This window comes from Electrophorus electricus, chromosome 23 (genome assembly GCF_041902795.1).
Source record: "Electrophorus electricus isolate QZ-2024a chromosome 23, ASM4190279v1, whole genome shotgun sequence".
NCBI classification, from domain to species: domain Eukaryota; kingdom Metazoa; phylum Chordata; class Actinopteri; order Gymnotiformes; family Gymnotidae; genus Electrophorus; species Electrophorus electricus.
Genome location: NC_137519.1, coordinates 831,336 through 846,561, shown reverse-complemented (window position 1 = coordinate 846,561; position 15,226 = coordinate 831,336). Strand labels below are relative to the sequence as shown.

Genomic DNA, 15,226 nt, shown 5'->3' with positions numbered 1-15,226 from the left:
GTATGAGTATGAATGTCTGATTACACACGCTCATATACATATTCATGAAGTATAGAAACAAACTGTATTTCTATTCTAATCAGTGGTCTAATTCAGGTGTAATATGAATGCTCTTTCACAAATATTTGACCTGTGTTACCTTTTTAACAGCTAAGTAAATCCGATATTAGACCAAGTCGTGATTGCATAGTCGCTGTGAAAAGTGTTTGGCTTTCCCTCGGTGCTCAGCGTTCCTTTGACCACGTGACCCAGTGCCCTATAGCGCATGCCCAGTGCAGGTCACAGCGAGGAAATATGAACACGATATTCAGCATTACTGTATCTGCCTTACACTTTTATTGCGCATGCGCACTGTGATCATGCAAAGTAACGCACCGAGGACCTTTCTTCCACTACCCCCAGAGCGCATGGGGAGGGTTTCTGTGAGGTTGGTGTTAGTTTGGCATCGTGTATATATGTGTGTGTGTTTTTCTCCGAACGATCAGCTGCACTTCTTCTTGCCTGTAGTGGTAGTTAGACTGTCCTGCTGGGGTTGTGAGACAGACAGTGTTGGGCAGGAGATATTTACTCCACCGCGCAAGACTTTTAAATATGTCTACAAATAAAGTCAAGAAAGTAAAAATGGCTACCAAATCATGCCCCGAATGTGACCAACAGGTGAGATTTAAAAAATTATCCGCATATTTGCTCAGGGGAAGTTGTGAATGCTGAAGTTAAGACATTTGTTTCTGTGGTCATTAGAGTGGGCCGTGCAGTCTGAAATAGCAAAGTTAATTCTTAAATGCTTGCAACACTGCGCTTTCCACGGTAAAGCCTGCTGTTTGAAATCGGCCGTAGATTTTTGTCGATGCTAATGAACTATCCATTATAATACGCATCCAAATGGAGGTAATAGGACTGCCTCGGCCTTTAGCTTTACCATTATTGGACGGTTTTAGTTTACAATCACTCTGTGTATCCAACATTTAAGCTATTTGCACACGTTATTGGATTGTTTCTGTATTGGGAAAATTAAATATTTTAAGGCTTTGTGCAGTTTGTTAGCCAAATACAACTTTATAGAAAATGTATAGCCTTTGGAAAACTGCGTCGAAACTGGTGCATATCTTGAGCTTTTTGTACTGAATAATTCAGCTACTCTTACTGTCGATTGCACAGTTCACTGAATGGCAACAGGACGGTTTGTCATATTTTCAGGTCGTTTCATTTTATAGCCATTTTCATTGTAGGCGATGTTAATATTTCCCATGTCAGATCAGGTTTTTTACGGTGCATAAGATCCGGTCTAATCATATTTTGTGCTGTAATTTCATAAAAAATGCTGCTAAGGAATATGTGCAGTTAGTAGTTTCACCTACTTATTTCACGAAGGATGCATTACTGGATTTACAGGACGCGAGCTCTTATTATGGGGCAGTTATCGCTGTTTACTTAGACTCGGTATAGTATTCATTTTCAGTGTTTAACATAATTTCACTAACAGTAAACCCTAAAGGCGGAATATTGTGCACGTATGCTACAGGCTTTCAGATGTTCCTTTTCAGTGCCGCGCAGTATATTTGAATGTGTTATAAGATGCACTCTTTCTGTGTGTCTTTCTCCTTCAATCAGATTCCCGTAGCTTGCAAGTCCTGTCCTTGTGGTTATGTTTTCATCAGCCGAAAGCTTCTGAACGCGAAGCTGAATGAGAGATCTTCTGCCGCAATAGGTAAAGGGCATGTCTTTGCATTTGGGAAGGCTGTGAAATGACGGATGCAGACGCTGAGACCTATATCTGCCATTTTGTTTTTGTATTTGGGCTGTTCCAAATAATGGTCTAGAACTTTGACCACATTACAGGAACCACACTCAGAACTTTTATTCTGAAATATAAGGCCAAGAGCAGGCACCTCCACCCCTTCCAAAAATGTACAGTGAAAAAAGAGAGAACTATCAAATTAGCTAATCAGAAAGGTATATCTTGCACTGACTTGTACTTACACAGGTAAAGAGTAATGGCCATGTATCACCTCTACGCTGTCTAAGTTGTGAGTGTGTTACCTTTTAGCACAGCAGCATATTTCTAGAACTACTCTAGATTAGAACATTAATTCATTTAATGCTGTTAAGTTTCATTGTGTTGTCTCTACATATTTGTGCTTCATTGCAGTCACTATAGCAGCAGGTAGATATAAACACCCTCTATGAGACACAAGGTTTAAGTTTGTGGGCCCTGTGCAGTGGTGTGTGCTGTGTAGGGACATCAAGTCAGCAGAATGTTAGAAGTGCACTGAGCAGAGAGGCTTAGCAGTGCAGTATTGGCTGTTTTAAATTTGCTGTTTGCTTGAGTGAGTCTTGAGTGGACTGGGGGATGGCTTCCCTAATTTCTGTCTGAAACTATTATTCCTGTACCCTCTCTACTTCCATATCATATATCAGTTTGGATTTGGAAGTATTTATTATTAGTATTTAGAAACTTCATCAATTTAAGACCAAGTGATGTTAAGTCTGTCTTTATTAACTGGTAGTGTAAATGGCTTTGGCATTGTTTAGCAGACTAGTATGAGGCTTATTCTGAGAAGGCCATACTTTTAAATGTAACTCAATAGAACCCTGAATACGTGTGGTATGAACATTTTGAGAGTAATTTTGTAATGAATTTGTGTGTAAGAAGTATGAGATGTATGAGAAGCTCTGAGAGTACATCACATTTACAGATTTCTGAGTGAGATTACACTGATTGTAGAACATGCAAACTTGCAAACTCTCTCTCTCTCTCTCATATATATATATATATATATATATATATATATATATATATATATATATATATATATATATATATATATATATATATATATATATATATATATATATAATTAGTGTTTATAGATTCTAATCCAGTGTTCAGTTTACTCTGGCAGTATATGTTTGGTATTGTCTCGTTTATCTGCTGGGTGCGCTGCATGACTCAAAGCTATGACTGGAATGCTTCACACACACACTCTTTGTGTGGGTGCTGTAAATTTGATAAACTACATAATAAATTACATTCCCCATTTCAGTTAATGAAGACCAAATTGCTCCCCCCCCCCCAAAAAAAAAATACAAAGACAATTGTGCTAGTTAATAAATGAGTCTGTGGTTCACACATTTATCCTGCTGCTCACAGAATAATGTTCCTCCATTTGAAAATGGGTCAGACTTGTTTTTAGCCTGTCCTGTCCTTGTTCTGGTGGATAGTCTAAAGGATGATGTTCAAATGCTGATTTATCTGTAAAACTGCACAGTTACATGCAGAAATAAGAGAAACATATTAAATGTAGTTGGGTGTATTCTCCATTAAAAATGTTTTGCTTACTTGAAAATCAACCAACCAGACAATGGTCTAAACTTTATATGGGAGAAATTGTGTTTTATTAAGATTTTGTACAAATGTTATAGTCTTACAGTGTAATAATATTACATACTTATCCTTGAGATTTGTCAAGTGTAGTTATTCAGCACTGAAATCAGTTGTGGAACAGAGCGGTTCTTGTTAAGACAGGTTATAGACAGGTCCAGGATTCCTTAACTAATGTGTCCTAATGAACAACAAAAGGGGGATGGTAGAGCAGAATTTACAAAAAAGGGGAAACCTCAGCCTTGTAGTATGATTAGAAAACACAGGACTGATGAAATGGAATGTGTACAGTTTAATTGAATTATTGCTTACTGTAGGAATGAAGGTACTTGTTCGTATATTATGTCCAAGGTGCTTAGTGGATTTTTTGGGTGGAACCACGTAATGTCAGAACTTTAATAGGAGGTCTGGGAGGTATATTGTAAATATCCTTATATTCATTGATACTTTATGCACAATATAGCAACTGACTATATTCATTATATCGAGTATGCCTACACTAAGCAGATTGCGTGTGCGTGTCACCGGTATCACTGGGAGGATCCTTGATTATCACTCTGCGTTGTGTGAAGGAAATACACGGAGTCAGTCCTGCTGCTTCATACATGCTTTTATTAATGTTCTGTGATATAAAAGATATACACAATTCAATATCAGAGGGAAGGAACACCGTGACAATTTAAGAAAATGAATTCTCAATATCTTCACAGATGCACTGGATTATCTTGGCTAACTCCTTTTTAAAACCAGATAATCACTTCACCTCGCTCAATTAGTCAAATATCCTAGCACACTCGACATAACTCACTTTTATAACTACATCCAGAAACACAAACTTGTCCAAATCATGCAATACGTCTCTAACTATCAGGTAATATTACATATAAATGTCATTTTACAATATTGAGTGCTTTAGGACTGTTTTTACTTGGAGCAGTTCAGGTATGTGTACTTCTCCCCTCAGCACTTAACGCAGACTAAAGAAAGTGCAAACCAACGAATTATACATGTCTCTTAGAGATGGCACTGCTTTTTAACCCAAATGATTTTGCTTTGTTTAAATTAATTAATTAATTTTTTATTTTTGCTCTTTACACCAAATATGACTAGATATATTGTTGCAGATTAACAATTTTTTATTATATATTATAATAAATATTATTTATTAACAATTTATTTATTTATTTGCCTGGTGCAGATTTTATATGAAATTAATAGAAACTAAGCAAAAGTATATATTTTTAGACTCTACACAAGCTCTCTCTCGCGTGTGTGCACACGTACACACACACACACACACCACGTTGGGCCACCACTGTTGGTGGTGTGTCCCTGTAGAAGTTTTCACCACAGTCAACACGCTCACTCAGGTATACCTCAGTGAAAACTGATAAATCAGCCAACAACGGACGAAAACTAAACCAATGGCAAATATTTCATTCCAAAACAGACTGTGGGTTGGTTGTGTAGAAATAGTTTGGTTTCTGGAGGGTTGGCACTACAGAGTAGTGTGTTGTTCACAGTATATGGTACAGAGATTGATACTAAAGGTAGCAGCATGACTAATTTATTTCACAATCTCAATCTACATCCACTGACTCAGTGAAATACCAGCAAGAGGAACACAGAGATGCATATAGCATGCTTTTTTTGGTGTTATAAATGACTGATGCTCTAAAATTATATATTTTATGTTTTCATAATATTTATATCTCATAAATATATTTAAGCATGTCAAGATGTGGGTTTTTAGTCAGCCCTGCTTCATAGTAGTGAATATTTCATCAGACTGTGGCAAGTCATGACAATTCACTGGCCTATTTAAATACCTACTGTTCTGTGGAGCTCTGGTCTCTCTGTAGTGCTGCTGTCACCACACTTTGCCTGTGTAGTGCTTTCTCCAGCATTCATGGGCTTTTGGCTCCCTCTATTCCCAGAAGTCCAAGCTCAGGCACTGGGCTGTCAGGTTTGTCCACAGTGGACGCACAGTGTGATGATAAAGGGGACCTATAAATATCCTCCCTCTGAGAACTGCTGGTCTCCTACACTAATGAGAACTCTGATCCCTGATTAGAATACTCTTTAAAAAGTGATGCATGTATTTGCAGAAAATGTAGAACAGCAGTGTGTTCGCTGCAATGTCATGTCTCGCACTTTCTGACACTCTCTCCCCTGTATTGCAGATGGGGGAATGGTGTGGGGTAATGTGAGAAGTGGAGGAGGGAGTTGAAATATCATGCGTTTTGTGTGTAACTATAATAAAGCTAGCTGGTGTTTTATTGGCATTCCTCTAGGTTTTTTAAACACCATCATATTACATTTTTAGCCCTTGATACTTGCTCTTATTACAGATGTCTCATACATGTTGTTCAATGACTTTGTCTTCCTTCAGACAAACTGGATGCAAAACGACGAAGGACAGAAAGAATAAGAAGGGAGAAAATCAATTTAACATCTACCAATGATATGGAGAATAGGAGGCAGTCCCGCTCCAACAGCCAATCAGACCCAATCCGGAGAGGGCGGGGCAGACCAAAGACTGTTGGCCTGAAGAAGCAAGAAGAAGAGAAAGGTAACGGTTATACTGACGTGGACTGAGCTGTCTTTTAAAGGTAACGGTTATACTGACGTGGACTGAGCTGTCTTTTAAAGGTAACGGTTATACTGACGTGGACTGAGCTGTCTTTTAAAGGTAACGGTTATACTGACGTGGACTGAGCTGTCTTTTAAAGGTAACGGTTATACTGACGTGGACTGAGCTGTCTTTTAAAGGTAACGGTTATTCTGATGTTTGTAATGCATGAGGTGCTTATTTAGACTTCCCCCTATATATGTTTAATAAACATTTTTTCACTTTTTATATATATATATATATATATATATATATATATATATATATATATATATATATATATATATATATATATATATATATAGTAATTTCTTGACTTTTTTTCGATTAAATTGCCAATTATTTTCTCTGTTTCTGTCTGTGTCTGAAGAGCTTTAGAAAACTTTCATAGTTATGATGTGAACCATCTTGTTGGATTTACTTTGAGAGATTTTCAGGGCCATAGTTTCATTATGGTTCTCTTTGTAGCCATTTTAATACCTTGAATATTTTATGACTGCAGTCAGTGTGCCATCTCCGGAGATGACTCCTCTTTTTTCAAAACCTGCTCACATTGCAGTCATTCTCTTCTTTTTGACTCATTCATGCAGAGTTGATCATTTTCCATATCTCAAGTCTCTAAAATGACTGTACAGCACTGTCATGGGGCCCACTGTGAGGAGTGGGTTAAGAACCTTCTAGATGAGATTCAGAGAAGTTTCCTAATTTAGCAGTTAGGACTATTGACTTTGAACTGACGTCTGTTTGTTTTGTTCTACAAAACCTAGCCCATCTAACAAACAAAAGGAGCCTTGTTTGGTTTAAACAAAAACTAGATTGGTTTGTCATGTGCAGAGAGGGAAGAGAAAGTTTCTGTGTGTAGCAGCTGCTGGACACAGAAGTGTGGCGTTTGATATCAAAGAATTACACTGACTTTACTCCCCATGGTATAACCATAATTAACACAGCTGACACAGGATAGCACAGGGTTCCTCTGTCCTTAACAGGCCTGACGTAGGATAGCACAGGGTTCCTCTCTGTCCTTAACTTCACCTAGAGTGGCCTTTTTAAGCCATAGCTTTTTCTGTGTACGTGCACGTTTGACTGTGTGTGGTTTTGAAATGTTTTAATTCATCCTTCCACATTCCATGTTTTCCTGACGTTGTATTGTTTGGGTTTTTTCCAGAAAAACAGGAAAAGGAGGTTGACATTTATGCCAGCCTTTCAGATGAGAAAGCTTTTGTTTTCTCTGTAGCCTTGGCTGAGATCAACCGCAAGATTCTCGGCCAAAGACTCATCCTGTAGGGGGCAGGGCCATGAGTGATTGACAGGCCAAAATCAAGGCTCCAACTGCATGAACCTGCAGGTGACCTTTGTGTCGGTGAGAGCAAGGGGTGGGGCGCTGACCCTCGAGGATCGGAACGCCTGTCGAACCCTCTCTGACAGATGTTTTGTGGAGTCACAGATTCATGAGAATGCACCTCTTCTGCATATACAAATGAGGGCAAAACTGACTGTTATTCTCAAAATGAAAAATAATTTTTATGAACATGGACAATGTAGGAAATTTCTCTATATACCTTTAAATCCAGTTTTATGAAATGTATTAAAGGATTGGTGTTTTTCTTTGTTTTTTTTCTTTTCTACTCTTTAAATTGTGGCTTCTCATATGAGAAATGTTCTTCACACTTATTTCAGTGACTCACTCCCAGTTTTCTACCACAGGAAGGTGTCACGGTGAGGCTGTGTGCTCAAAAAGCCTGTAGTAGCTCCTTAAAGTGTATCAATTTTTTAAAAATGCAGTTTTCCCATGTCAACAAAACAATTGTTTAAAGTAAACTTCAGAATTCTGTCAAGGGTAAAAGATCAGTAATATTTTAAGTGGTACTGAGTCTGCCAACCTTAATGTCCACCCCTGCCATGCCATGCAACTGTTTCTAGGAACAAGGAGTTGACTTAATGTGAAGATTTTGTTCAAAGCCTTTACCTAGTTTATCAAATAAGATGGCTGGTGCTGGAACTTAGTATAAGCTGGTTGACTACATTGTGGTTTTTATTCTTTTTGTATTATTATTATTATTATTATTATTATTATTAATAATAATTTTTTTATTTTTATTTTTTATTTTTTTTACATTCTGTGACTTGGTCTGTTTTTTAAATGGAACACTGATTGTCCGGGGTGAAGGTTCTATGAAACTCTTGCCTGGTTAGTTCTTATTTATTATGCATCTGCCACCCTAATTTAAGTGCTTTTCCCATGTTTTTATTGGTGTTTGTTTCACAAATTGTAAAAATATATATGTATTATAATACTGGGGTATATTAAACGATAAAATATTCTGGAATCTTAGATCCTGTGTTTTAAAATGGCTTTTTAACAACCATCCTTTCCACTCAACCATCCTCTCTGTTCAGCTCATGTTTCGGTTGTTGCAGGCTTTTAAAGATGAACCAAAAAAGGACCACTTCCTTTTCTGATTCATTTCTGCATAAACAACACAGTTCAGTTCAAACCCAAAAGACTATTATGACTGGAAGCTGAATTAAACTAGGTTTGCAGCCTGTTACTCCATGCTACTGGAAAAGTAATATGCACCAGGTGATGAGTTTCATAGTGTAGCACTCTGAGCAGGCATTAAGCCACTGTGAGTTATGTCGTTTCTCTTCTGTGTCAGTTGTTATTGATTATCATTGCATTTTAAAGAACCATTAAGGTTATAGAGTTTGTTTGCAAGCAAGCTTTAGGCAGTTCAACGTTGCCTTTAAAACAAGGGTGAAAAGGTGTGGACAAAAGCTGGCAGTTAGCTGACACAAAGCTAATCGCACTAACTATTCATTTTTCTGTAACCTAACTGCAATCATTCCACTTTTGTTCTCAAACTAAGCTATTTAAAAATGCATGTGAGTGACTCAGACATCTGTGTCAGTTTCTCCAAGACACAGCAGTTGTTATTTCCACATTTCTATTGCCAAGCAACCTCCTCTGGACAAGCTGCAGGTTACACAGCCCTCTAGTTTACAGGGCTCTTACATTTTAGTCATCAGCTCAGCTGAACTTGAGACTCTCAAAGACATGTGAACAATTCTGACAGAACTAAAAGTTTCAACATTATTAATCTACTGTACAAGTATGACAATTTGGTACATTGTGTCTTATCTTGGTTTGTGATGTGCTCTGTAAATTACACTGCTGTTTCTGACCACCAGTGATGGACATGCTATAATTTACTGTTATGCACAACTGTGTGCTTTGCACCGTTAGGGAACTGGCATGCAGTCCAAGATGGATGTGAGTATACAAAGCAGGCCAGCCCTTTGAGCAGTTACTTAACTTTTCCACTTGCTGGGTGAGCATTAGTATCCTGAGTTAACTTTTAACAAAGTAATGGCAGGGGACAGCAGGAAGAGGAGATTTGCTCTGCTGGTTAGGTGCTATTGGGAAAGTAATCATCAGTTAAAAATGTATTTACAGCTTAAATGTGAATTTTGTGTAATATGAACAAGATGGATCATGAACATGCCAAAACAATGCATTTAGTGAGAACTTTCATTTCACATTTCCTTTTTTTTTTTTTTGCCTGTGAGGAGGAGAGTTGTGCCTAAACTGTGCATGTGTGACTGGGAGCATCATTATTTGCATTTTTCTGTTGTCTTAATCAAAAACACAGCAGATGCTCAACTACAGATCCATTGGTCACACCATTTTGTTCTAACATCCAGGAGGTTTCCTTATGCTGCTCCCACACTATGGACTAACCTCTTCTGAAATTATTGGTGGACTAACTCATTTGGGTCTTGGGGTCTATGACGTGACGGCTGAAAAATCGCAAAATTGACTTATATGAATGATTTTGTATGATGTGAAGCATTGTCAGTATTATGGCAGGTAGTTAGCATTACCTGCAAGAGCTCTGGGCTGTACACGCACAGGTGAAGGAATGCACTTCTGGGCTGGTGAGGACAGGGATCTTCTCAGCTGTTGGCGGTGGGATGTCCTCTGGATGAATAACAGACTCACTTTGGCTCCAGGCCCTAATGGGAGAGTGAAAAAGACCTACAGATTCCTGCATTTACAACTTTGGTTTCAGGAAATGGAGATGCTGAGCAATGACTTACAGCAGGGCCAAAATCTCCACCTCTCTGTCCTGTTTATAAGTTCTAATATAATTATGACTGAGGTCATAAAATTGTTTTCTCCCTTATTTATTTATTCATTTAAGATTCTCCCAACTCTGAATGCAGTTTTGTTGTGCTGGTTTGTTATTTATATTTTTAGTCCTGACCCTAAGGCTTTGAACAAGTATCATCTGTCTGAAACTAGAACCTTGTTTCTTCCTATGTATAATTGTTTAAAATGTAATTGTAACCCTATAAGATTTTTAAAATATGGTTAATGCAAAAATATCTTCAGTGTGCAGCTTGCTATACACATTGTTCCTATCCTTGCTGAAGTATATCTGTTCCTGTTTATAAACTTTTTTTTAAACCCCTTTTTAGTTCATATCCCTCAATCAGAACAAATGTTTTCAAGCAAAGACCTATGAATGAAGGATGCTCTAGAGCACCAACATCTCTTGGTTTCTTAAGAAAATAGTTCGTTTACTATTTTGAATCAACATATTTCTTGTAGAACCCTCTGGTAAATGTTCAAAGTATTTGGAAGCAAACCACTAGATGGCAGCAAAATCACACTACTTATAACTGGGTTGTTTAGGCATTGATCTACAAGAGCTGAGAAGCTGTGTCGCATGCATGTACATAATTTTTAAAATGAGTGGAGTGGAGACATCCACAGAGACAGAAACTTAAATATATATTATCTAGTTTTAAAAATAGGGAACAAGATTACCATTGATATTACATTTTCTGTGCTTAAATCAATTTAGGTTTCTGTGCTGTTTTTAAATTTTTATAGCCTGATAAATAAGCTGAGTATTTTAAATGGCCTCTAGCCTTGCAAGGAATAGACGGTACTATGGTGTAGTAACACTAGGACCAAAGCAGAAATAGACAGTAGTATGGTATTTCATAGAGATCAGTGATAACAAATTCGTCACATCACATACTTCATCCAGGAAGACACACACTAAACACACTTCAACCAGAAACACTCACAACTCACACACTTTATCCAAGAACATTCAGAACTAATACACTTCATCCAAGAAGACACATGCACTAAACACACTTTAACCAGGAATACACTTTATTTCAATATTCAACAACTAAAGTGATTACGTTTGCACCTGGCACCATGCCTGCACGAACGTGGCCTTTGTACAAACATAGTTCAAGGGTGTGTCAGAACTAGATATCAGTACAATTATAGAATTGGCAGTCTTCATAGAGCTACTGATCACAAAAATAAAAGTATATAAATTGTAAAAAAAAGAAAAAAACAAACCACAATACATAATTGAAGGATTGCAGAGTACATATACCAAATTTCATTGCCCATGTGAACCAAGCCAAATCAATCCTCAGGATGTACCATTGTAGTCCCATGTGGCACAGCTAGGAATCAAATCAAAGTTCCATCCGTTGGTTGTGGACGTACAGTGCTAAGCAGTGGTTTGACCAGGTGCCTGTTCGGCATTGTTGCAAATGATCCTAGTAGAATTGGCTGTGTGTACCAGGGAACTTTACTGTCATAACAGTACATGAAACTGGGAGTCAAATCTAAATTCCAGCTGTTGGACTAAGCACTACACTGCTGATCAGTTCTTTGACTGGGTATTCCCTCAGCTAAATTACGAATGAACTCAATAGAATAGAATAAATCAGGTTTTTATACTATCATAAACACACTAGTGCCATTTTTACCACAGTGTGAATGTTGGATAAAGAGCATTTATATAAATCTAAGTAATTCGAAGTGCAGGATCTCATGTATTTATGCCCAGAGCAACTTCCCCCAAGAAGTTGCACTTTTATCTCCTTTCATGCCTAGCTGTGTTTCCTGTAGTCTCTGGGGGATTTGATGCATCACACACAAGCCTCTTGACAATCCTCCTGAAACACCTCACTTTACAAAAAAAACCACTACTTTGAAAGGCAAACAGCTGCCAGGGGCAGCACAGGGTCTGCGGCCCTGCAGATGTGTAGTAAGATGCACGTAAGCTCCAGACCTGAAGGACAGAAGGGGGTCTCTCAGCCAGCCTGAGCTCAGGAACTATGAGGAGTGAAGAGAAAGCTCTAGTCAGGAACCCGATGCCTCTGTGCTGTATATGACTACTGACATCAGGTCCCTCAGAAACACACCCACACCATGTCTTTATACAAGGCATCTTTGAAAAGAAGAGTCATCTTTGGGGACAGTCCCAGTGCAAAAAGGAAAATGTGGACTGCCAATAAAACCAGACCTTTGCCTTTCCAGCATACCAACTGTTAATCTCAGGCAGGTGTTTTAACAGTTTTAACAGTATGTGCTGTCTAAACCTGTTGCTGGGATGAGGAGCTTCTGCCCTCAGCAGGGGCAGGTACCCAGTGAACGCAAACTGCATGATAAGGCAGAGCGTACCTCAGCACACCAACGGCCAGGCTCCAACGATTATTTAGGGCAGCGCTCTGGGGCTCGCAGGGTCGAGAGCTGCACACGAGGGGACCTCGCTGTACAGGTCTCTGCTTCTCAACACCAGTGGTTTCAGTGTGTCGGACTTCATATGCAGGTTCATGGTATGGAAGTGTACCCATTTCCTTTTATTGGGGGGGGGGGCTCAGTAATCATGTTGCAAAAAAGGACAAGTAAGTAAGTAAAAGGACAAGTGCTGCTGTGAACAAACAGGAATTGCAGCACAGGCCTCTGGGTAATCAGTACGGTCCAGACTGCTTGTTTCCAGGAGTAATGGGTTAGGTTGGCTTGATGAACAGTTTGGAAGCAGAAGTAACTGGTCATCCTTGGGAGGATGAGAAATTAGTTTACTGTGAAAATTACAAAATCCCATTAGTTTCAAGGTGGCTATAATGGTGAACGGTAAGGAGGCGGACACGTGTGCAGAAGAGCGAGATTTATTCAGGGCAAATCCAGAATCAGAGTCAGTATAACAGTCCAGAGTCAAACTACCAATATAGAGAGTACGGGGATACATGATTAACAAACAAGAACACGAAGGCAAATGGGAAGCAGGCTATAAAGAAAACACTAGGAAAACTGAGGGCTAGGGTAACAAAACAGGCTAACAAACAAAGGCTTTGAAACACAGGTTCAAACATGGAAACACAATGAAGTAAATGCATTCAATGAACAGCCAAGACACTGGCAACACGGCAGGGTTTAAATACATGAACTTAACAAGGTAGCTACGAGGGACAGGTGTAAGCAATCAGATGAGGACGGGTAGAAAATGAAACTAAGGCATAGAACCAAAACACACAAGACAGGGAACCTGGGAGGTACTAATCATTACAGTGGTATTACTTTATTAGCAATACACCCCAGGTAACACCAGCCAGTGTTTAATTATTCTATATCAGAAAGGTTTTTGATATTTGAATAATATTGCCAAAGTGATGCATTTTCTTTGCCAGTCATTTAAACTGATATTTTTCTTAATCAGGTTTTTTTTCCCCTTATGTATTAATGGTGTCAGAATATCTGACATAAATATGAAGATGGCCTTCTCTTGTTTCTGTGAGGTGTCATGGCAATCTGAAAAGAAGCAGTCAGTCTTATTCTGATTAGTCCCTGATTTTGCTTTGCTGCCTGTGTTGTGAATCCTCATAAACTGTAGTGCAAACCCGATGAGTAAATCCTTTAAAAGCATGTCTTTGAAGTCAGTGAACATCTTTTTTGGGCTCTTTGGCCAATCAGACAAAAAGAGGTTCACATTTCGTTCACATTTTTTTTTACTGCTGTCGTTAACAATTTTGTCATTTCCAAGAATACACTGTAAACAATTAATGTAATTTGGGAGTGTTTAGGAATGTGAGTGTGTTAGACTGATACACAGACAGACTGAAACAGAGATTAATGCTTTGGCATAAGGCTATGGGGTGTGGAGGGGGCTTGGGTGTGTATTGGCACAGGGATATTCTGGATGTTCTGGATGTAGTCATGATTGTTGAAGTGGAAGGACTCTGGATGTTCTACCCTGTGAGGTAGCCCTTGGGAGGCACTCTCTGAAAACTGAGAACACAGTACAGATCCACACAACCTGCTCATAGAGGCCAAGGCTAATGAGACAACACCATAACTTTTATTAGATAGCACCCAACCCCTATGAGACAGCACCTATCCCTCATGAGACAGGACCCTAACCCTTAAGAGACAGTACCCAACCCTTAGGACAAGTATATGTATATATATATATATATATATATATATATATATATATATATATATATATATATATATATATATATGTGTGTGTGTGTGTGTGTGTGTGTGTGTGTGTGTGTGTGTGTGTGTGTGTGTGTGTATATGTGTATGTGTGTATATGTGGGTGTCTGTGTATGTGCTGTATATGTATATCTATATATGCTGTAGATGCCCATACTCTCAAATTCTTCCCACTGCTATCCCTCACAACAGAGACGTGTTGCATTGGCCAGTCAGAGCCCAGCTGGTGGCTTTCTACAGCTTCTCCATTACATAACACCACTCTAGAGCATGTTGTTTGGCTCTGGCATCAGCGCAGGGCAGAGAATCATACTCTCACTAGGGAGGGATTTATAAATAAAGTCTGCAGCTTACATTTGGCCTACGGTATAAGACCTGTGAGACCGCACTGCATGTAAAATATCTGTTAGGTTTTCCTTCCACTGTAGAATGTACATCTACATACTGCACTTATTGCAGTTAGGGTGACAGTGCAGTCATTCCACACAAAACTGCCAGTGATATATTTTACATGGATGCTTTATGATCTTATTTAAGTCACTGTTTACATTTACCTGACACTTTTATCCAAAGCAACCTACAATTGTGACTGAGTACAATTTGAACAATTGAGGGTTAAGGGCCTTTCTCAGGGGTGGTAACTAGGCAGTGGTGGGAAAAGTCACCTGAGAGTGGAGACTTGGCAGTGGTGGCACTTGAACCTTCTGATTACAAGTCAAGTACCTTAACCACTGAGCTACCACTGCCCACACAGTGGTACACACAGTACACTGTTTACTATGTTAATTTGTCCAATTGAAATGAAAACAGATTGTCATCTTTAATTAGATATGCAGTATTGTATATTGAGTGAATCATATAGGAATCATAGCCCTTTTAACATTTCAGTGGA

The 15,226-nt window shown here is 38.7% G+C and overlaps 1 protein-coding gene across 1 annotated transcript; it reads left to right on the top strand.

Moving 5' to 3' along the window:
- Positions 1-433: 433 nt before the first annotated feature.
- On the top strand, positions 434-8,346 carry c23h16orf87 (chromosome 23 C16orf87 homolog). The gene is made up of 4 exons (XM_081706244.1): positions 434-657; positions 1,612-1,708; positions 5,775-5,954; positions 7,180-8,346. Exons 1-4 carry the CDS (start codon positions 592-594, stop codon positions 7,296-7,298), a joined length of 462 nt encoding a protein of 153 aa, XP_081562370.1. The 5' UTR covers positions 434-591; the 3' UTR covers positions 7,299-8,346.
- The last annotated feature ends 6,880 nt before the right edge of the window (positions 8,347-15,226 follow it).

What these genes read in the sequence shown, in the direction of transcription:
- c23h16orf87 (XM_081706244.1), top strand. Translation starts at nt 592, where the DNA reads ATGTCTACAAATAAAGTCAAGAAAGTAAAAATGGCTACCAAATCATGC. An exon ending in GAGATCTTCTGCCGCAATAG is followed by an intron (nt 1,709 to 5,774) that starts GTAAAGGGCATG and finishes GTCTTCCTTCAG; the next exon opens with ACAAACTGGATGCAAAACGA. An exon ending in GAAGCAAGAAGAAGAGAAAG is followed by an intron (nt 5,955 to 7,179) that starts GTAACGGTTATA and finishes GGTTTTTTCCAG; the next exon opens with AAAAACAGGAAAAGGAGGTT.